The 22,569-nt window shown below is 43.8% G+C and overlaps 1 protein-coding gene across 1 annotated transcript; it reads right to left on the minus strand.

Annotated features, from left to right (window-relative positions):
- Positions 1 to 2,020: 2,020 nt before the first annotated feature.
- Positions 2,021 to 21,860, minus strand: fndc5b (fibronectin type III domain containing 5b; the record flags this gene model as incomplete). Its single annotated transcript, XM_080837175.1, has 5 exons — positions 2,021 to 2,160; positions 3,145 to 3,234; positions 10,158 to 10,356; positions 10,766 to 10,881; positions 21,791 to 21,860. 5 exons carry the CDS (start codon positions 21,858 to 21,860, stop codon positions 2,021 to 2,023), a joined length of 615 nt encoding a protein of 204 aa, XP_080693301.1.
- Between the last annotated feature and the right edge of the window lie 709 nt (positions 21,861 to 22,569).

The raw sequence follows: 22,569 nt of genomic DNA on the forward strand, positions 1-22,569 counted from the left end.
AGGCGAGTCAGGGTTATTCTTTATGGGCCGTTTCCTCAAAATGCAGTCATTCATACAAATCGAGCTATGGCTTATGATTACGATTTCAGTATAATTTGCAACAGAATCAATCTCGTAGACGGGCGGTGAACACAGCCAGCCCAGCTGAAACCACATAGCCTATTAGTTAATATTAAACTCAAGGCAGCCCCAAAATAGACAGGGCCTGTCACACAACAGTGGATTACCTTCCACACACACTGCTCTGCTCTGAAGTTCCACGGCTCTTTATTCCTGAAGACTTTACTCTTCTCTTATCCAATTAGTTCTAGCACTCAGAAGGGGGATTGATGACCATGCCTGCCCAACTGACTGGTCTGATAAACTCTGAATATCCTGAACCTGTTTCCCGTTCTTGCTCCTAAACCACCAAATGAAAATGTCTCCCCATGGGACCAGTGTGCTCAGCAGAAAGTCCACGGGCTCACTTGTCACCGTTGGGTGACAGAACACCTGACAGACTCGGCCTTAAATTACTTATAAAGGGATGCAATATAAAATAGCTCAAAGCCAGACAGAACAGCAGAAACAATGATGATGTAGTCAACCAACATTCAGTCTAAATATTGTACAGTAATGTGCTCATTTTAGACAGCAACCTTACTTGAGATACACAAGTGACTAAATAGATACTTTGCAAGTTATATGAATATGCCATGTGTGAATGACCTGTCCTTGTTGGTCCGAACAACGCAGCCTCTGTTGCACAGGCCGTTAGGTGACACAGTGCTTGCGACTCTTGTTTGTTTTGTTGTTGTTTGTTGTTGTGCCTCTGGACAGTGTTTGAATGCCCTGAGAGCAAGAGGGTGTTTAGGGTGGGGTTCTGCTGCACCTATAAACAAAGGTGCTTGAGAATCCATGGGCAGAGAAGTTGGGGGACAAGGGGGGAACAGCAACCAAGACCGTTTGGTTGATGGTTAAAAAGAAGAGATAAATAGAAAACAGGGATAATTAAAGGATCAGTAGACCGAACTAGGCAGATAGATAAATGGAATGTATATATTTGTTATCAGTCGTGGCTTCAGCAGCATTAGTCTGGTGAAAGTACTAATCCTGTTTTTAGACTGATAAGGGTAAAAAGCAGAAAGGGAACAGAACAACAAATCTTTTTCTTTCTTTTTTCCCCCTTCTCTCCTCATCCAGTAAAAGCACCCCTCTAGTTTCTCAAAAGTATACCCCTATCAGAGGGCGACCAATTTCTCAGCCTTATCTTCTTGGCGAGGCTGGCTTGTGCAAGAGAGAGCTGCTGCTGGGTGCCAAGGTTTTCTGATTCCTTAACGTGCTCCTGCAGAGCAGTCACCGCTGCTTCTGCCGAGGCAGTCGTGTCAGATCTGACCCCACCAACCTACCCTCAACCTCCCTCACCACATCCCCTAGACCGCTTGGCCACCAGTCTTGTAGGAGTCCAGACCTCTCGAGTCCCAAGTGTCAACCTCACTCGTTCCCACTGTGCTCACACGATAGAGAGGCTGAATAGAAGAGCACCAAGGGGTCTGTTTTGATCTTCTAAGGGCGTCTTGAGGATGAAGCTGGGAAGGCTGTCATAAGATGTTGTGGTGATGTCATTTCATGGCTTTCTAACATGTCAAGGTTCTGTGGAGGGCAAAAACAGGAATAATCCAGTCCGTTTAACTTTATATGTTCTCAAACCTGAGCAGCCATAGTATTATATAATCAATGTCATATAATAATTAAGGATTTATGAAGGCTACTTTATTCATTTTGCATACAGGCTCTTACCATAGTTAATTAATGATTAGAGCGCTTCCACTTTCAGGAACCTACTACTTGCACTTGCCAGTGCTAGCAGCTGTTATATTTATACTTTCTTGCCTAGTGCAATTTCTTACTTTTCATAAAATGATTCATGTGTATAAATGACAGTGTGTATTAAGCACAGTGTTTCCCTGTATCAGAGGGTATGTCAAAGTTACCTGTCCTGAGGCGGATGCCTGTTATTGCCTGGAGGGAGGGGTCTGTGTTAGACCTTGCTGCGCAGTAGTCCTCCTGTTGGGTGTTCTGGGGTACTGCACTCCGACGAGCTCTTGGCTTTGTCCTTGTTGTTGTTGGGCTCGTTGTCTTTGATGATATCATACTGACGGCAGAAGAGAGCAATCACACCTGAAAGGAAAGGATGGGGGGGGGGGGGGTGAAGGACCATAAAGGAATTTAAAAGGAGAGAAAGGTTGTTAAAGTAGAGAACACAGAAAGCAGGAACCTGTGTGATAATATGTGAGATCAAAACTTTTAAAGGGCCAGGTGAATTCGGTTGTTCGGTAGGGGGCTATAGTTTTGCTACAACCTGAAGTCACCTCAACTGAACCATGCTATATGAAACTGTCCAGTCATCCAGTTATTTTGCACAGACTCAATGGGACTTCCTGTGATGTGAGATTGGCCCTTGTGGCTCAATTAGACCAAAGAAACTCACAGTTCTCCCTTTCAGTGTGAAACACTCATTTGCCCATAGAGAACACAGATCTTTGGAGTAGAATCAGCCGAGAATTGTCAAAGCCCTTGGGAGGTTTGAGATTCTACAGTTTTTACTTGGTTTTGTAGGTTTGGATTCTGAGCTGTGTAGGGAAACAGCATACATATTAAATGTGCTACTGAATATTGCATTGAGTCTATCTTGCAGGGGTTTTACAGTGTTTGTGACATGCCTTAATGCCTGTATTTGCACCAGAGTCACATAAAAGAGTGGAATTTGGATGGTTTTATTTCACCACTTTAAGCGTGGCAATACAAAAACATAAGCCTGCTTTATAAATAAAAACATGATGGTAGCTGTACACAAAACAAAATGTGGCTCCATAAAATATATGTTTGAAATATGAAGCCTTTAATCATATCTTAATATATTAACTAAATTATTATACAAACTCAAAGCTTTTCCAGAAGTCAAATATACAATTGTGTGATAGCCACATCATTTACCACTTATCAACACTGTTCAGAATGATGTCTACTTCATTGGAGCAAAAAACTAATTTCCACAGTAAAGCCGAGATGGTCCTAGATGTGTGAGTGCGTATAGTGGATGCTATTCACCTCATGGCCTGATTAAACTGGGTGGGATTGGAGTTGGCCTCTTCAGTGCCTTACCTGCCCACATAACCAACACAACCACGATGATGATGAGCTCTCCTGCCCTAAGCTGAGCTGTCTGTTCCACCTCTTCCATCATCACCTCATCTGTCGGCGAGATAGGAAGATGATAAGAGGCATGCACACAAATAGATATGCAAACATACAAACACGTATTTATGCTTAACAGTATGGGGACAGGACACACATATGTACATGTACACATACAATATATGTGAAACATGTATTAACACACACACATTCAGCTCATCAGTGAGTAAGATAAGAATGTCATCATAAACCAGAAAACACATATACTGCGACTTGAAAAAGACTATGCTCTCAGGCAAATATATACACAATTGATTCCTGCCACTGAATGTTAAGATGGGGGGGGGGGGGAACTTTATATGAATGGCTTTATCAATTGTAGAAGCTATTGTGATTCCTTTGTGACATGAATGAATGCATTTTCATTGCTCTGTTCAGCTGTTATGCAGACTCGGGCACTTGTAAGTTGGCTGACTGCCCGTCCCGAGCCATGGGCAAAAAGTTCCATTAGTTCAACTTGCATGAAGTAATTGCACTATTTGATACAGCGCACAGAACACAGCATACACAGGGACCAACTCACTCTTTTGGTCATACCCTGAACCTTGTCATCACAAAGGGTCTCAACGTCTCTACTTGGCCTGATCTGATCATTTTTGTGTGTTCTTTGATGTGTCTATGTCCCCACAGATTCAGAACAGATCAATGACCGTAAGAAGAGAGTCATAAAGGATCACACAAGCACTCTCTTTGAGCAGGTGCTTTCAAGGACCTCGAGTCAACTGTCAGACTCTTGAGATGATTCACTGAATAATTTGAATTATAATGGAAGATATTATGGATGACATTGCTAAAGTAAGTCACAGAGAAACAAAAAGCACTGTGGATGCAAAATCCAACTGTGAAACTACTAAAAAGAGAGAAAATGGCACAAATACAAAAATCAGATTCACTTTCAAATCCCCAGAGGGAGGCTCTGTCCTTATAATGCTGAAATATACAAAGCTAGTCCTTCTTTCTTCTCTATCATCAGTAGGAATACAAACAACACTTGTGTGCTATTTGCAGCAGTCGGGAAGTTAACACACCGTTGTCTGTCACAGTTGGCACCTGGACTTCTCTGTTAAAAAGTGCAATACCTTGCGTCGTCTTTTTTCAAAGGCAAACTCAAATCAAATAGAACATATCCCCTCAATTTGGCCTATGAACAACTCAACATTTGAAATTGCCAGCAACAAAAGAGGGGAACTCAACCTTATTTCAAAATTGTGTTTAATAGACAATGAAACTATTGAAAACCAGTAACGAATCCCAGCTCTTCCACATACTGCTTAGATACTTAACTAAGATTCCTAACTTTTTCAAATTTGTTTTCCACCTCTTAGCAGCAGACGTGCTTAAAATTGTAAATGTATCATTGCTGTCTGGCACAAGTCCCTGATGTGGATACAGGCAAAACATCTGTCTTGATGTTATTAGACTTCAGTGCAGCCTTTGTCACTGATGTTTATAATATCTTACTACACAGCATTGGGTTGGATTTTGAGGTACAGTTATCAAGTGGCTCAGGTCATACTTACAAGACAGGAGCTATAAAAAAAAAAAAATGTATATCTCACTGTACCTAAACACCAACATCCTTGACCTGTGGTGTCCTCCAGGGCTCAATCTTGGGACCTTTATTATACAACCTTTATAGATAGATAGATAAACAAATATATACATTAAAAAAATTAAATAATAGTCCAGCTTCTTCCGCCTTCTCTCTTCCGCAAGCGGCTCAAGATTATCCAAGCTAGGAGTTGGGGGGCCTCTTCTTTTTGCTCTGCCGGTAGTCCACCACCAGCTCCTTGGTCTTTCTGATGTTGAGTTGGAGGTGATTGGTGACACACTACCCTACAAAGCTCTCCACCAGAGCTCTGTACTCCGCCTCGTTGTCGTCCTTGATGCAGCTGACGATGGAGGAATCATCAGAGAACTTCTGTAGGTTGCACATACTCAAACTGAAGCGGAATGTCGGAGGTGTGGAGGGTGAACAGGAAAGGTGAAGGCACAGTTCCTTGGGGGGCGCCTGTGCTGCTCACCAGCACATCCGACAGGCTGCCCTGCAGTCTTACATGTTGTGGTCTCCTGGTGAGGAAGTCCGTGATCCAGGAGAGCTGCTAAAACAGGCTGCCACTTGCGGCGGCACCATGGCAACCAATTAAGTTCTTAAATAATGCTGGTCGTGTCAGTTGTTCTGGCTGGTCTAAAACATTACGTTCAACTGGCCAAGCAAGACTTAAAAACTCCTTTTTAGCAGGAGAGGGTTTTTTTTTTATCAGGAGAGCTGTTAAAACAGGCTGCCCCTCGCACCATGGCAACCAATTCAGTTATTAAATAATGCCGGTCGAGTCCGCTGTTCTGGCCTGTTCTTAAAAATTAAATCAAACAGCTTCAGCTTATACAAAATGCAGCTGCTGAAGTTCTTAGAACTGACCACATTATTAAAGTCCTTACACTTCTCAGCTGCCTTCTGTGTACTGTACAAATACACTGTATTTATTTCATTTACTTGTTATGCTCTTTCAGCTTCTTTTTTAAAACATATATTTCTAATGTACTTTACCTGTTCTTCAATGCATGTTACCTTTCGAATCTATTATTCATCTGCTCATTTGTGAAGCACTTTGAATTGTCATTGTGTATGAATTGTGCTAAATAAATAAACTTGCCTTGCATAATCTAAAAATGTTTAAAACTACTTCATTGTAGGCCCTGGAGTCTCTGTGATTTGTTTTAGATTATTTCAGATTATTTTCTCCAATTCAACATATCCTCACATATCCTATTTGTAATCTATTGTAGAAGCTATTGTTCCTCTGTGACACAGGCTATAGTGCATTTTCATTGCTGTGTTCAGTGTATGCAGACTTAGGCAGTTACAGGTTGTTCGACAGCCCCTTCCATTCCCAAAATGTTCCATTGAGACTGTAAAAATGTTTGTCTATATTCATTAGTATTTTCATAGTAACTGATTGATGTCTTGTTAACCTCTGATAGCGTGATAACGTTTGGATATGTTGAAAAGGTGGGATGCCTGGAGTTATGCAGGGTATTTCCAACATAATTATAAGATGGTATCAGATTGGATGAAAAATGTAATCTAAACTAGATCACATAATTGAATACGTCATTGTAATGTTTTGAGTCTCTGTGATTTGTTTTATATTATTTCAGATTATTTTTCCTAGTTTAATTTATCCCCACACGTCTAAACACACCCTATTTGTAATATGTGTTTTTGTGTTTAGGTCAAATACTATTTGGATGTATTCGTATAGTATTTTTTGTAGACATAGTTTTTCAGTGGGACACACAAACACATATCAAACACATGCAAAGACAACCTCACTTAAGATATCAATAGCTAGTAACTAGTGTCACTTCTGCATAGAACTGTCCTTGAATTTCTGCTTGAACAACTAGCCTTTTTATACTGTATAAACCCACTGCAGTGTCGTTAGAGGGTTTCAGATGTATCCGCTCAGCTCGATGGGTTTAATCTAACCATCAGAAGTGCTGCATCGCGCTCCCACGAGCGAGTCTGCGGGGACCGGGTTGCAGTTTCTCGTGCACTGAGATTCATGTAATGATCCTTCTCCACTGTTTCTCAGTCTCCTTGGCGAGACAGTCTGGTTCGCGAGCAAGCACACTCCAGATACATCAAAGCCAGCGCTGTCGGTGGCTGCGGCACTTGCCATACTGCTAATATCATGGCTGTCTGAGTCTCTGTCTGAGCCAGCTGAGGGATGCTGGTAGTTTCAGAGCCACTCTTCTTCTTGAGTGTCTGTTATTCTCTTATTCTCCTGTTTTTCTTGCTTGGATTTCGCTTCATTTTATTGTGGAGGGGAAAAAGAAAGACACTTCACCATTCTGTAGCAGTATGCCCTCAGCCCCGTCTTCTCTCTCTCTCTCTCTCTCTCTCTCTCTCTTGTGCCCCTCCGGCATATCGGAGAGGACTATCACAGCTTCAGGAATGTGGGAAAGTTAAAGCATGAAGCCTCCCATCAGTAGGTGAGGCAGATGCGTGTTTTCTTTTGGAGACAGATCTGAAGAAAAAGGCTCAGCATTAACGTCTTCTGGAACAGAGAAGAAGGCTCAGATTTGACACTCACATTGCAACAGTCAGAGACTGTACACAGGTGTTCTCTGCAACATCAGAGAAATCAAAGAAGGTTCTGTGGCAGCCGTCAAAAGAGGCCGAGAGTAAGCTGTATTTTTTTCCCCATCATGCCTCAGATTTTTTTCCTCACCGCTTGTGTCACCACAAACCCAAGGAGAACACCTCTCCTCCCACGTCAAACCAAGGTGTTTTCTCAGCCCCACAGGACCTCGAAGGACAAAACCCAGCGTGGCGCCACACCACCACAAGCCGGGCAGAGATGTAAACTGTCTGTGTTCTTTAGCCTCGGCCCCACCGCTGTGGTATTAACCGAGGCGCAATGGTGCCCGCTTGATTAATTGCAGGCTGTAATGGCCGATGATTAAGGAAGCAGCCTTAACGAACGTGTCTCAGAATCGGAGAGATGTGATTGACTGATGATGCATGCCAGAAAGACCGTGTCACGAAGTCACAAACAGGGTCTTAAACAGATGGACAGATGTGCTTTAAAACCACCAACCCACAGTGTTCTTTATCTTTCTGCATCTTCTCCTATGCAACATTTGATGGGTATGACTAAGATATACAGTTCCTACAGTATATGTTGTTTAAAAGTATTTCAAGTTCTGGCTTTTTGGACTTTTTTATATTTTATGTAAGAGAATCCTGTTGGCTTAAGTCTCAGTTTCATATACAGCGCTAATCACGTCATAGTCGGGTACAGTGTTGGAGTTCTCTTAAGAGATGACTCATTCTGCAGCATGTCCTCTAAAAAGCACTACAGACTTTTGAGTTTGTTTTAACACAGTCCCTTATGCCGGACTATGCTGGTCTGTCTCTGTTTTGCACTGACACCTCAGCAGGTCCAGGGTCTGTGTTAAAGCTCTACTCTGGCTTTTGCTCTTAAAATGCATCAAACGACAGTAATCGTTTTAGTGCATGATGTCACTATTTCACGTAGGTATGCCAGTTATCGAAAACCTTATTCACTGATGTGCATGTAAGAGAATGTTCACATTTATAGTATAATTTATAACATGATCCTCATACGTCTATGTAATGTCTCTGATTTTTTCACTACATGCAGAACTGAATTGGAAGAAAAATTCAGTTGTCATGGAAAGCACTTTTTGTAGTTGTCTCAACTTCTATAATTAATTTATCCTTAAAAAAGCAGGACTTTGGTGCAAATTATGTCAACAATATGTCATACTTGGTGTACAAAATTACCATCCAGCAGTGAAGTGACCTTTTACATGACGAATTTTATTAAATGGTGGACAGTGGCTTAAGGCCATAAAATGGCTGCTGTAAAAGTCCCCTTCCCTAGCTGATGTTCCTGTGCTCTATTACCCGCCCCAGCCAGAAGTTTGTTGGAAGAAATGGGTTAATGAATAGATTATGAAACATGAAATTGGAAATATTATGCAGTCCAGATAAGGCAGCCAAGGCTGCAAATGGGAAATTAATGGAGGAAGATGTACAAAAGTGAGTGATTGTTGTTTAAAATGACAGCACAGGCTGCAGGGTTTTTTGAAGGGCCACTCTGCAGTAGTTGTGTAATGGCTTCCCCATTGTCCAAATGAAAGATGCTTCTGCGTGGCAAGTGGGGACGCCGGTTCTCTTCTGTTCTTTTCTGTAACCTATTTACTGAATGTGGCAGCTGCCTAAAACCTGATCAGTGCCTGTCCATTTGTTATGACTGTTCTAAAAAATGCAAACAGCTGATGAAAGTGGGAAAAATCGTGTTGAATGAAGACCGTACTTGTCATAAAAAAAAACTTTTTGTAATGTATTATATCATTGACATTGCTCCTGATGTTGCCACTTGTGTTTGTCACTTTGCTACACACTCATAATTCCCACACAGAGTTGGCCTCAATGTGTATCCAAGCAATGTTATAAACCTCTTACAGACCCTCCAGGATTTCGCGATGTCGCGATCGCGCCAATTCACGCGAATTCAACGATTACCCGCGAATTCAGCACGACGTAGCAATTTTAACACATCACCGCAATTTTCGCGCAAATTTGACAAATTATTGTCGTCTCCCACAACTTTCTCCTGCCCCTGCAGACACGGTGCATCCGTTGTATTCAATGATTCATGCTACACCAGGCATGGAAATTAAATGCAGTTTTATTTGTAGGCTGAGATATTCATAACATTTTATTCAGTCTTACTTGTGGTCCTTTTGTGATTCCAACAGGTGCACTTCGTTGTGGATAAGTAAATCCTATGTACTGTTCCCCCTACGTGTTTAGCATAACGTAGCATAACAAGCTATTTTTCTAGATAAGTCTAACAGCTGTTGCCATTCCCACGAGACGAACATTTGAATGATGTCAAAGTAAAAGTCCTGTGTTCGTTTCCATAACAACAATACAAACAATATACATTTTCTGACCTAAATAAGCAGAGGGCAGAACAGCCTATTATACTTCATTTTTGTAGTACTGGTAATCTTTTGTTTGGCATGTTGGTAAGGTTATTTAGAGGACCATTTCTCAACGGTTTGGATCTTCGGAGAATGTTAGTTTATTAATTATCTATTTTTCAACAAATAATCCAATTATAATTACAAAGAGGGAAATATGCAACTTTTTATCGCAACTTTCACTTGCCCCCGCAATTTCATCGCAACAAACACCGCAATTTTCACACCAACTTTTTGGGGAAAAGCCCCCACAAAATCAGTAATTTTTGGCCGCAACTATAACAAAAAAGGCCCACGAAATCCTGGGGGGACTGTCTAAAGAAACCGACAGCAGAACTTTCATGTACTCTGTCCATGCAAGTATACATTAAAATGACACCAGCGCTGACAAGGCTCACCTGGGCTTTTGGAGGCCAGTCTCTCTGATTCCTTGGGCGTGCGGAACACCACAGTGTCGCTGGGAGGGCTTGTCCCACTCATGCTGATGGACTGCACGTGGACGATGTACTCCGTGTCCTCCTCCAGATCCCACAGTGCGCATGAGCGGGTGGTGGTGTTGACTTCCTGGATGAAGCGAAGCATGCGCAGATCCTTCTTCTGTGGAAACACCGTGGTGGAGAGAAGCGGGGTTGGTATACACATATTTGTACGGATAGGCGCGCTCTACTTCCAAAATAAAGGCGATTTTGGGTGCGAGTGAAAGATTGTTAAGGTATACACATACACACTTAAGTCACTCACATACTATTTACTGTAGATGTGTCTGTACATGGACTGACACTGACACACACACACACACATGGATCTTCATCTCTGTTCATCTTGTATTTGTGCCTTTTCAATACGCTTTTGTGACTTTAACGTGTTCTCAGGTTTTACACACACATTCAGACATGCTCACACACACGCACATATATATACAGACACATTCTGACACTCACACACACACAGAGACATTCAGACACGCTCACAAAAACACACACACATGCAGACACGCACACAGTACCTGCTGGGTGATGGCAAACCCAATAACAGGGTCCCCCTCAAAGATCTCCCATGTCACCAAAGCTGAGTTCACACCCTTTAACTCGATGGTCACATTGAGTGGGGCGGACAGGGTGTCTGGAGAAAAGGGTAACAGTCAGAGCGGAAGCTGTCAAGGCCATACATCCTTTCATGTCCTTGGTTTAGATTTTTTGGCACGTTTGTTTCCTTTTTTGCCAACTGCAGAAGAGCAAGTACACAACACTCCTGAAAGGATGAGTGGTTTTTATAGTGTGATTAAGGCTCAGGTTATAAAGTCACAAACAGCTCTCCTCCTCTTTTCTCTGCCTCTTCTTTTACTCCAGGGCTTTTCTGCTCCCTCCCTCTCTCTCTCTCCGTATCTCTTTTTCTGTCCACCTGTCCTTTTCCATTATGTGATGTTGAATTCTACAGTCTGGTTCAGTGAGTCAAGGCTTTACTTTGTTGCTCCTTTTGCTTCCAGAAACCCCACAGACTATCAATATCTCTGCTAAATCCTACTTTTACTTGAGTGGGAGTACAGGCAGGGTTTTTTTTTTTCGGGGTAGCCACCATGTCTGAAGTAAGAAAATTGCTGAGAATTAACTAAGAAAATTGGGCACGCTTTATAAACACTAAAATGTACTACTACTTACTAACCGAGAGTGAGGTCATGCAGGGAAATATCAGACTGAGGCTCTGTAACGTATCTACCGAGTGATACCGAAGTCTGATATTGACTGAACGGTCGAGGTTATTAAGTTGTTTATTATATGGCATTTTTAGCTACTAAAAATGAAAATAAATGGTAATTGTAAATAGAAAACATGTCGTTTTGTTCAGCTCTCAAGTCATCTCATGACAGTTCTTGAGTCTTTATTCTTCAACTGTCATGGGACCACGACATTCAACTGGTTTCCTGTTCACAGATAATTTCATAATAGGAGTCCTGATTCTATCAGTACTAAACATTACATGCTAATGGCTGTTGATGTCTATTAATATCGCTAATCTTTAAGGATGTAATGTTTAGTACTTGGTACATGGTATCGCTAATTTTTAAGATTGCGTCACTGGAGGGCAATAACAATACTTATCAGACCGGTGAGGACGTCAATACGCGGCTGGCATGACTAACCATTAGCTAATCAGAATGCTCGTACTGACGTTGCCATATAATAATGAGGCTTATTACAGCTTATGTGGTGAAATAAATCTTTAGCAGAGAGTGAATTTTTAACGTCTGAACAAGGTGTTGTCATTTGGCAAACGGAAAGAATCGGTCTCTGAGTAAAACATGCTCATGGCATCTGGCTGTCTGAGAGGACATCTTGGGACCCAGACAAGAGACCTGAAGCTATAAAAGTAAGTGCCGTTTGAATAACAGTGCTTTGGAACACTTACAGTTAGCCAATTAGGAGAGAATATAGAGGTTTGGTGTTTTCCGTAATTACTTATGTATACCGGTGCCTTTGTTTCACTTGCAATATTCAGTCTTGCATACAAGGAGAGAGAGGGAAATAGTTTAAAATGTATGCTTAGAGAGGCAAATGAAAAGTGCCAAATTGTCTCATCTGCAGTCCTCTTTAGCAGAACTGGAAGTATCTCAGGATTCTTGTACAATATTTTTAAGGGAGATGATTCCTATATCTCCGTTTTGCCACCTGGTGTGTTCCCTATAGCAGTGACTGCGATGTAACATTTGGGACATGACTCTGTTATGGACCAATGGAAGCACTATCTATTCACGCCGGAAGGCCGAATTGCGACGTATCACCGTCTTGAGCCCGCCCCCTCAGGTACCCATAAATAGGGGGTGACTAGGTCGCTCTTCCTCTTTCAACTCTTCGCTCTCAAAGTCAAGACCGTAAAGTACTCTACTCTTCTCACGCTCAGCGTTATTCCTGTTCTTGTGTGCTTTTTACTCTTTCGAGTTGGTGAGTTGTCAGATTTAATTCCCTTACTAGCTCTGAGTGCTACAAGGATATTCAACGCTTTAAGCAAAGTTGCTGTCTAGCTGGTGACCATGCTCGTCTTCGACTTGCCATCTCATCACTGCTTACAACGTGCTACGTTGAGATAGCTTTCTTTGCTAATCTTTGTTTCATTTCAGATAAGATGTCCAAGACCTACCAGGACTGTGGGCATCCCTGTGACAAAGGGGACCGCCATCGCCGCTGTGTGCTCTGCCTGGGCAGAACACACGCTGAGGCGGCATTGTCTGGGGAGATCCCCACCGTGGTGCGCTTTGTGCCGCGATGACGGCGGCACTAGTCACGAGGCGCCCTTCCTACTGGGAGGGAAAGGACCTCAACGTGAGGAAGAGGGGCTACCTCTCCTTCCCGCCAGTGGAGGATACCGTTGCAGGTTATCTCTTGCCTGCTTCCCCCACGATGCGCCTCGGCCAGAAACCTGTGCTACCCACAAAGTCTGCGAGACATATGGCGGTTCTGGCCGAGAAGGCTTATTTAGCTGCGGGGCAGTCGGCGTGTTCCACGAACGAGTCGTGGGGGCCTCTGTGGCAACGCAGAGGTACCTGTGGCTTTCCCTGGCCAAGCTTTCTGACAGGGAGAAAGCGCCGCTCCTTGACGCCCCAGTCAGTGTCAAGGACGTGTTCGGTTAAGCGGTGGGGGCGATGAACTAAAAGTTGAAAGCCGAGCAGAAAAGCCGCGAGCCTTTCCAGGCGTGGATGCCAAGGTCCAGCAGCTCCGAGCAAGCCACACCGGCTCAGGGCATGAAGCGCAGCGGGTTCCGCTCTCCAGCACCACCACCCAAGGTGCCTGCCGCCGCGGCTGGAACAAGAACCCGTTCCGGCCGCCAGCCCAGCCCGCCGCCAAGCAGCAACAGCCAGCTGCCCAGCAAAGCACCGGTTCCACGCACAAGCATACACGCCGTGGCATGAGGGGGCGAGGCAAGCCGCCGGCGCCCTGATGCACGTCGTCCCCTGAAAAGAAAAAGGGGGAGGTGGTGTGCTCGCCACCACCTGGGAAGGTCGCCAGATGCGCTCATGTAAGGTTCATGTCCAGCACAGCGAAAACGTTCCCACAAGCATTACATCCCCATGTCTCCGACACTGTCCCGTTAGGCGCAGACACAAGACAAGCTTGTCTATCCCCTCCCGCGATGCACCCGTTGCATTCGCAAAACCAATTTTGTATTCAAACCATGAGGGGGAAACCCCAGATCTCACCCTCCTCCTTAGGAGCGGGGGCAGATCTAGGTTTAGACAGATTGGTCATGAGCTGGCTAGGTCCTGACCAAACAACTTATCTCCCTGCCTGGCAGACTGCTTAGTAAGCTGGCGCGCATGCGCAGTCTCGCCCTGGGTGCTGAGAACGGTCTACACACTGCAGTTCGCCAGACCTCCTCCCAAGTTCAGGGGCGTCATTCAATCAGTGGTGCCGCGAGATCGTGTATATTTCCTACAACAGGAGATAGACGCGTTACTCGTAAAGAGGGCTATAAGCATGGTGTCGCCAGAGAAAATGAATTCCGGCCATTCAGCAGATATTTTCTTGTCCCGAAAAAGGACGGGAATTATCGCCCTATATTAGATCTACGTGTGTTGACCAAAGCACTGATGCTGTTGAAGTTCAAAATGTTAACTCCATGCCGTCTAGTTCAGTTCATAAAGCCAAGCGATTGCCTGGTCACAATAGATCTAAATGATGCGTATTTCTACGTACCGATTCATCCCAGACATCACAGATATCTGAGATTTGCATTCGGCGGAATAGCATACCAGTTCCACATGCTCCCTTTCGGTCTATCCCTTGCTCCGAGAGTTTTTACAAAATGCGTGGAAGCTGCCATTGCCCCGTTAAGAAAAGTAGGCATTCGCCTATTCAATTATCTGGACGATTGGCTGCTGGCGTCTCGCTCAGAGGCAGAGGCGGTGCAAGAGTGCCATCTTGTGGTGGCGCACCTACATCGCCTCGGATTCGTGGTCAACAGGGAAAAGAGCGTATTATGCCCACGGCAGACTGCTCATTTCCTAGGCATGACAGTGAACTCCGTCTCAATGACAGTCGGTCTGTCTCAGGCACAAATAGATGTCATCAGGGCATGTGTACAACAGTTCAGACTGGGGCAAAAAGTCACATCTCTTCGCTGTCAAAAACTGTTGGGTTGATGACAGCCGCCGCCGTTGCGCTCCCACTGGGGATACCACCCATTTCAGGGGTGGTATCAGTCCTTAAAGCTCAGCTCTACCAAGGACTTAGAACTGCGAACGATCTTTATAGCTCTTTGACATTTTATACACATACTAAGCGGGCAACATGAACTCGTCAGGACGAACAACACGTCTGCCATGGCATACATAAATCGTCAAAGGGGGGTGCGCTCCCCTGCGCTTTACCTATGCAGGGCTCAAAATTAACTTTTTGGCTTACCAGCTAACATGGCTGGTAGATGACATTTTTTACCAGCCAATCATATTTTTTACCGGCCAAAATTAAACCTGCCATTTCAGACCTACTCTGACATTGTTTGATATAAACAATCTTTACCTATGATTTTAATATCATTGTTAATCAGAATGGATTAAAAGAAATCAACCAATATTGCCCAATTGACCAGCCGCAACACGTGCTGTATGCTTTACCCGGGAATCCTTAAAGGCCCTCCTTCACGATACATTCATTATTTAATTAACTTTTGCATGACCACAATTTTTTAAAATTGTTAAAATTATTAAATTATTATTATTAAAAAATTATTATTAAAAATGTACTTCAGATGAATTAATTTAACCTCTTAAGAAGCGCGGCATTAGGTCTACAAAAAAAAATCTCAATTAAGCTTTTAAATGACACCTTTATGATATATAAATATTGTCCAACTAACACTACAGCATAGATATTCAAAAGCTTATTATACTATAGTCTTACTGATCTGACAAAAAACCGCATTGAAAAAACAGAGGGAAGGCAAACAGTACCTCTGCTTCACTGAAGGGGACGTGCGAGAGCCCACCGGTCGGGGATAAGCTTATTTAGCCAATGCTTTTCTTCTACGCTTATACTACCACCGTCAACGTATTTCAGCCACTGCCGTGGCTCCCTATTATTCGAAATGAGCCACCTACTGCAACATGCCCTTGGTGTAGCTGTAGCTGCTGTTGTGGCTGTTGTTTCTTCCTCCCTAGATGTTCTCTGCACCTTTGCTTGAGGTGATGCAACGGCAATGAATCGGCACATTATTTTAGCTTTCGTTTATCTGCGTTAACTTGCGTGTGGTCAACTAAGTCGGTTTCAACTTTTGATTTGCGCTCAAAATATTAGAACTTTATAACCTTTGTATTCGCCGGCAAAGTATTAGAACTTTGTATTCGCTGGCAAAATATTTGAACGTTGTATTCGCCCGCAAATTGTTATTGTTATTTCTAAGAACTTTATGTTACCCTTTCCCTTCTCCCACTGTTCGTGTTGGCGTTGCAAGCTATTTTTAACCATGACGGGTGCAATAGTCGGGAGATTTGCTCCGCAATGTCACTCACCAAGTGCCGGAGCATCGGAGACAATTTAGACACCAGCCCAAAAATCTACACGCCATTGGCGCTTGGCGGGTGCCAAATTCGAGCCCTGCCTATGGGCAAACCGCCTACTCTTGTGGGCAGCGGACCATGTTCGCTCTATCAGAGTGGTGCACATTCCAGGTCATCTCAATTACGGAGCAGACCTATTGTTGGGGGGCAACCCTCAAGCAGCAGACTGGTGCCTCCACCGTCAGGTGGTCGACCAGATTTGGCTGTGATTTTACAGGGCACAGGTGGACCTGTTCGCGAACAGGCAGAACACTTGCTGCCCTCTGTGGTTTTCGCTAGGAGGCGACAACCCTCCACTAGGCGTAGACGCGCTGAGCCAGCAATGGCCGAGCATACGTCTTTACACGTTTCCTCCAATCCCTCTTCTGCATCAAGTAGTCTGCAGGGTGGAGGAGGAGGGCATAGAACTGATACTAGTAGCGCCCCATTGGCCCAATCAGCCATGGTTAGCGGATTTAATCAGAATGTCAGTGCAGCCTCCCTGGGAGCTCCCTCTGCGCAGAGATCTCCTCTTGCAAGCTCACGGGATGGTCTGGCACCCCAGGCCGGAGCTGTGGCATCTCAGAGCCTGAAAGGAACAGGCTCTTAGCTTCAGGCCTGTCAGATTCAGTGGTGAATACTATACAGAGCACTTGGGCAACGTCTACCCGATCTCTGTATACGCTCAAGTGGCGCATGTTCGAGCGATGGTGCGCTGCGCGTCAGCACGACCCCATTGACTGCGCTCTGGGCATCATCCTAGAATTCTTACAGCAATTATTCGATGAGGGGAAGGCGGCTTCTACTATCAAAGTATACTTAGCAGCCATCTCCGCCTGCCATACTGGCATTAATGGCAAATCTCCCGGTAACCACCCATTGGCTTTGCGCTTTATGGCTGGGGTAAGGCGTGTTAGGGTGCCTGTCAGGCATCTTTTACCCTCTTGGGATTTGCTAGTTGTGTTACGGGCGCTCACGGGTCCCCCGTTCGAGCCCTTGGAAACGGTAGACATGAAGTTGGTGTCTTTAAAGACCGCGCTGCTCCTGGCACTGGTGTCAGCGAAGCGCGTTGGTGACATGCAACCGCTGTCTGTCAGCCCGTCGTGCATTCAGTTTTCGATTGCCGGGGACAAGGTGGTATTGCAGCTTAACGCAACATATACACCTAAGGTAGTGACAACTCCGTTCCGTAACCAGGTCATTGAGTTGGCCGTATTCTCGCCCCCTCCTTTCGCATCAGCGGAGGAGGAGCGTTTGCATAAGCTCTGCCCGGTGCGCGCTCTGGCACTTATGTGGAGCGCACCAGTACGTTCAGGCTATCTGATCAGCTATTTGTGTGCTTTGGTGCAAACGCCAAAGGCAAACCTCTGGCAAAGTCGAGCCTCTCCTGTTGGCTGGTGGAGGCTATCACTTTGTCTATTACAAGTTTGTCGTTGGAGCCCCCGGAGAACCTCCGTGCGCATTCTACTCGTGGGGTTTCATCATCCTGGGCCCTGTTCAAGGGAATTTCAGTTGATGACATCTGAAAGGCAGCAAGCTGGAGCTCTCGCCACACCTTTATTAATTACTATATGTTGGATGTGGCAGAGCCTGGGTTCCTGCAGAGTGTATTGCAGGCGAGTGATCTGTGATACTCTGCGGCCTGTGAATATGCTTAATTATGTGTTCATCTCCCTTTATGTATTAAAGGCGGATGGCGCAGTTGGGGTGTAAGTTTCATAAGCAAGGGATCAGTGATCCCGTTCACCTTAAGTTGAATTCATACCCCATATAAGGCACACTGCCGCTGCCACATGAACCTCTCTGAGGGCAATGCGAATAGGTTGGCGTGTGTGTATGTATGTCGGCCGGCACTGTTGCACGCGTGAATGGACTCGCTCCCAAATGTTACATCGCAGTCACTGCGATAGGGAACATCTCGGTTACGTATGTACGTATGTAACCTCGGTTCCCTGGGAACCTTTGTATTATTTGAATAGCTTAGTATTGAATGCACAATAACAGGGTAGCTATGTTTATATGGCACTAGGCCCAGTATATTATAAACAAAATTTAAAAAAAAAGTAGGGGGTCCCTGCTCATCTCGCCATCAGTTTGGGGGTCCTTGGCCTGAAAAAGACCCCTGCCATAGGCAATTCTATATGAATGATCCTGCTTTAACATAAGCAAGAAGGCAGAACACAACAGAATGAGAGCAGTATGGCCTCCATTACATGTGCAGGGAGAGGATTCTGGTTAGTTACTGTACTGTTTTGTAAGGAAATCTTTGTCCATGTCAATGTGTGTGAAAAAGGACCAGATTTGGTTTGCTTCAACTGTGGAAAAAAAAGAACATTTTAAAAGGTTTTACTGGATTATTTTCAGTTCAATGAGGAAGTTATATGAACTGTCACTTTCCCTGCTAATTAACCATATTAATTTGATTGAAACTATGGGGGCTAAAATAATATGGATGCATTCTCAAACAATTTAATCAAACCAAGTGAAGCACTCGTCAAAGACCAATTAAACTAAGTGATTCCCCAGACATTGTTCGTGTGTGTCTAATCACAAACAGTGGAGAGGTGGAGTAGTCAGATCAGAAGCCATCAATGAGCATTTGCAGCTGTGACTGAAAGCAACTCCAAGAATTATAATGTCCCCCGACAAAATCTGTTGATTAACAGTTCATTTGTCAAGCTCTTTATGACTTTCCCTTAAACATGTCACTCACATTTTTACTTGTGGTGATAATGAACTGTTCTGATGTTTGTTTTTTCAGGGCTTTGACATTGAAGGTTCCCATGTATGACGTTAATACAGCAAGACCTATTCAACATCTTTCACTGTGAATTACGAGGTGTTCATACATTTTCATTTAGATCAGGATTTCCTCATTATAGTGGCTGTTATCGAGTTGTCAGCGGAACTCAGGGAGGTTCCATGCACCGGGGGATAAAGTGGAGATTAAGACACATTTTACAGCAAACCGTAATGATGTTTTCCAAACGACGTTCCGGAGGAGCCCATAAGGATGACTGACAGCTGTCACTCATCACACTTCCGCATTCCAGGTTATTTTAACCTGCCTTTCCTCTTCCAAAGTCACTTTCTGCTGTAGCTGAGCATCCCACCTCCTCCCGTCTCCTCCATTTCACTAGTAGCTCTAAGCTCACATAGGGGACGTCAGCTCACGCTCACGTGATCTCCACTATTCTTCGTGGAAAATCAAGTTTTATTACCAAAGTCTACCAACACGTGCTCCCGGAGAAATGAATGTTTCATGTTACTTTTAACTTTGCTTACATGTGTGCACAATACGAATCGTTATATTTCTTAAACATACTGTTAAAATGACTGTTTGAGAGGTTGTTTTTTAAAACATTTAAGCATTATGTTTTGCTCTAACACAAAACTTTAAATAGGTGGAGCAACAAATCAAATATGTATACCTTTCATTGCCTGTGTGAGGGATGCTTTTGCCCTCACTGTATGTCTCTGATTTTTTTTGTTACTGTGTATGTAAAACATATCCCTTGTTATTTTTCAACATGTTTTTCTTTATGTAACTTGCTTTTTACAGCAATTAGTGGGAATATATTGGCTAATACAGTCTATGCAATATGTACATTATATATTATATATTGAACACAGTTTTGAATATGATATTAAGAATAGTGTTTGTCCGATGATAATTTAACAATTAATTAATGAATTAGGGTAATAATAATTAGGGTTAAATATTTTGAGTTATTTTACAATTGGAGTAGTTTGGAACTGTTAAGAACCGTTAATAACCATGGTTATCCACTGCCACAGACACAGTACAGTAACACAGTAATCCCATTGTCATGTCATTTTATAAAGACATTAAAACCATCCCCCCATGAATAAGATACAAAAAAAAATGCTGAGTTGTTATCAGTTGTGTCTTAGCACTGATAGCACAGTTAATTGCCTCTCATGCATAGCCTAAAGTCACAACACCATCTATGAGGAGGTGGTGAGTCTTGACAGCAGGCTGACGCATCCTGTGCCTGCCTGCCTGCCTGGCTGGCTCTTTCCCCTGGTCCCTCTCTACCTCAGGAGCACCCGTTGTGTGCTGTCACTAAACTGGATTATGCCCCAATTAAGAGGAGATGTACGCGTAGGCCATTACTCCTCCGTCCCTGCGCAGTGTTGGCGGTCTGTGTCTATCCCCAGCTGTGAGGGGTTGTCCTAAAGGCCATTTCCACTAGTGTGTTATGAAACACTGTTTTGAAAAGGAACTATACACAGTGCTTGGGGACAAGACGTTTCAGCCTCGTGTATTGTGTGTGCTGTGGTTCTTATTATTGGTATCACATAAGTGCATCCACAAAGAGCAGACATTACATAATCAACTACTTTAGTGCTATACAGTTCTCACAGCCAAAGTTCCCTGAAAACATTTTACTGGTAGACTACTTTTTCTGATCCTGAAATGCCTGAAGTACCAATGATACAGTAAGCTGATCGTCAATCAGTGAAGAACTTCTTCTGTGTAAACACTACAATAACAGTGATGGATTTAACCATGCTTCCTAATGTTCAGAAGTTCTCATTTTTATCAATATGGCAAATCGTTCTTTAGCATCCCAGGGAGCTATTAAGATCCATGTCAAGATACCTGTAATATGGCCTTGCTCTGGTGTGACCTGTAACATTTAATAGGGTGTGAACATTTACTGCCGCGATCTAGCTCACTTTCAATCCTCTAATCGAGAGAGCGGTAAAGTGCAGTATGAAAATGTTGCCCTACCCATGGTGTCAGCAATTCCAAGCCTGCTATCCGTTTTGTTTATCTTGCTGACAGTAACACATATAGCTACGATTTAAAATAAGGCCTGTGTGGGATTGCAGGTCTAAACTGATTGAATTATTAAAATCTGGATGTTATCCACTTTTTTTAACATTCTGTGAACTCACTCAGTCGGCATCGCCATTCACTTGTTTTGATAAGCACACTTCCCACACGCTGAACACTATACCTGGCTTGTTCTCAACTGTAGGCTATATTTCGAAAATTGAGGGGCACATGCGGGAGTGGTTTATCATGCGAATTGTGTGCTGTCAAAACCGAATTGATTTGGATCTTTGCAGGTTATATTTCAAAAGTATTAAAGCCAATGTTTGAGATAAGATTATATTAAACTTGTGCATAATTGTGTGGCGTGCATGTCGGGGAGGACCACTGTTGCTTTGTAGTGAAGCTGGACAGGTAGTGGGAGATCATTTTGAAACCACTATCCGCATTTACAGACACAGTAATACCCCATTGCTCCATTTCTTAACGGTCTGTTTGTTTAAACCCCAAAATACCGACGTCGATTATACTGATTCATGAAGGCAACACATAAAGCTCGGCATATCATCCACTATTTTCTATGATACGGTGTTTGACGACACATGCTGTAAGAAAACCCATGTCGAATGAAATATTAACTGCAAGCCTATTACCAAGCATATTAATTACTATAAAAACACAAGTAAATGTAAACTTACCGGCATCAGCTGATGACACAGAAAGATAGCCAAGAAACAGCAACGCAGCATTGAACCCGTTTTCCTCCATCCTTCAAATATTTTTTTACATTCTGTTCGGAGGACGTTGAATCCCATTTACTCTTGGTTATGGGAACAGCTAGACCGCCGTGTACCTGTAAAACATTCACGACTGTCTAATGCCGCCTTGCACTTGGCGTTGGCTATCCCCATGCAGGAACGGCGTCAGGTCTAAACTCCGTAGTTGCCGCAGAAACGCGACATCGGGGGTCTGGGTTTCCTACAGGACCTGGGACAGCGCATCCAGCTCTGCATTCAAGATGCGCGCAGAGCATTCTACGCACCTCTGCCTTTTTGCAGGGAAGCGTGCCTCGCTCATCAGTGTGGACGTTGACAATTGCTGACGGATTGCTTTAGTTCGTGTCATTCAATAGCAGACAAGCTGTTGTGCTTTATGCCATGTCCATCAGTTGTGCCAAAGTGTATTTCTGTGGCACCCCAGTTACTGTAGTGCTGCAAAATAGGACGTGCTGCCACCGTCAAACCACCCAAATCCAGCCCATGAATTGTCTTATCACTCCCCTCCCGCCGGCCTCCCTTCCCTTGTATTGCCTTTTTAGGGTGAATAGTCAGCATTAATGATATTACTGCAGATGCTGGGACTTCCCACCTCATGTCTTACTCATGCCAAGTGGTAGAGGACACAGGCGTCTTAAGATATTGCACACTAATCTGATTGAAACCAGTCATTTATTATATTGATTATCTGGAGGCTGCTC

Source organism: Sprattus sprattus, assembly GCF_963457725.1.
Source record: "Sprattus sprattus genome assembly, chromosome: 4".
Taxonomy (NCBI): Eukaryota; Metazoa; Chordata; class Actinopteri; order Clupeiformes; family Clupeidae; genus Sprattus; species Sprattus sprattus.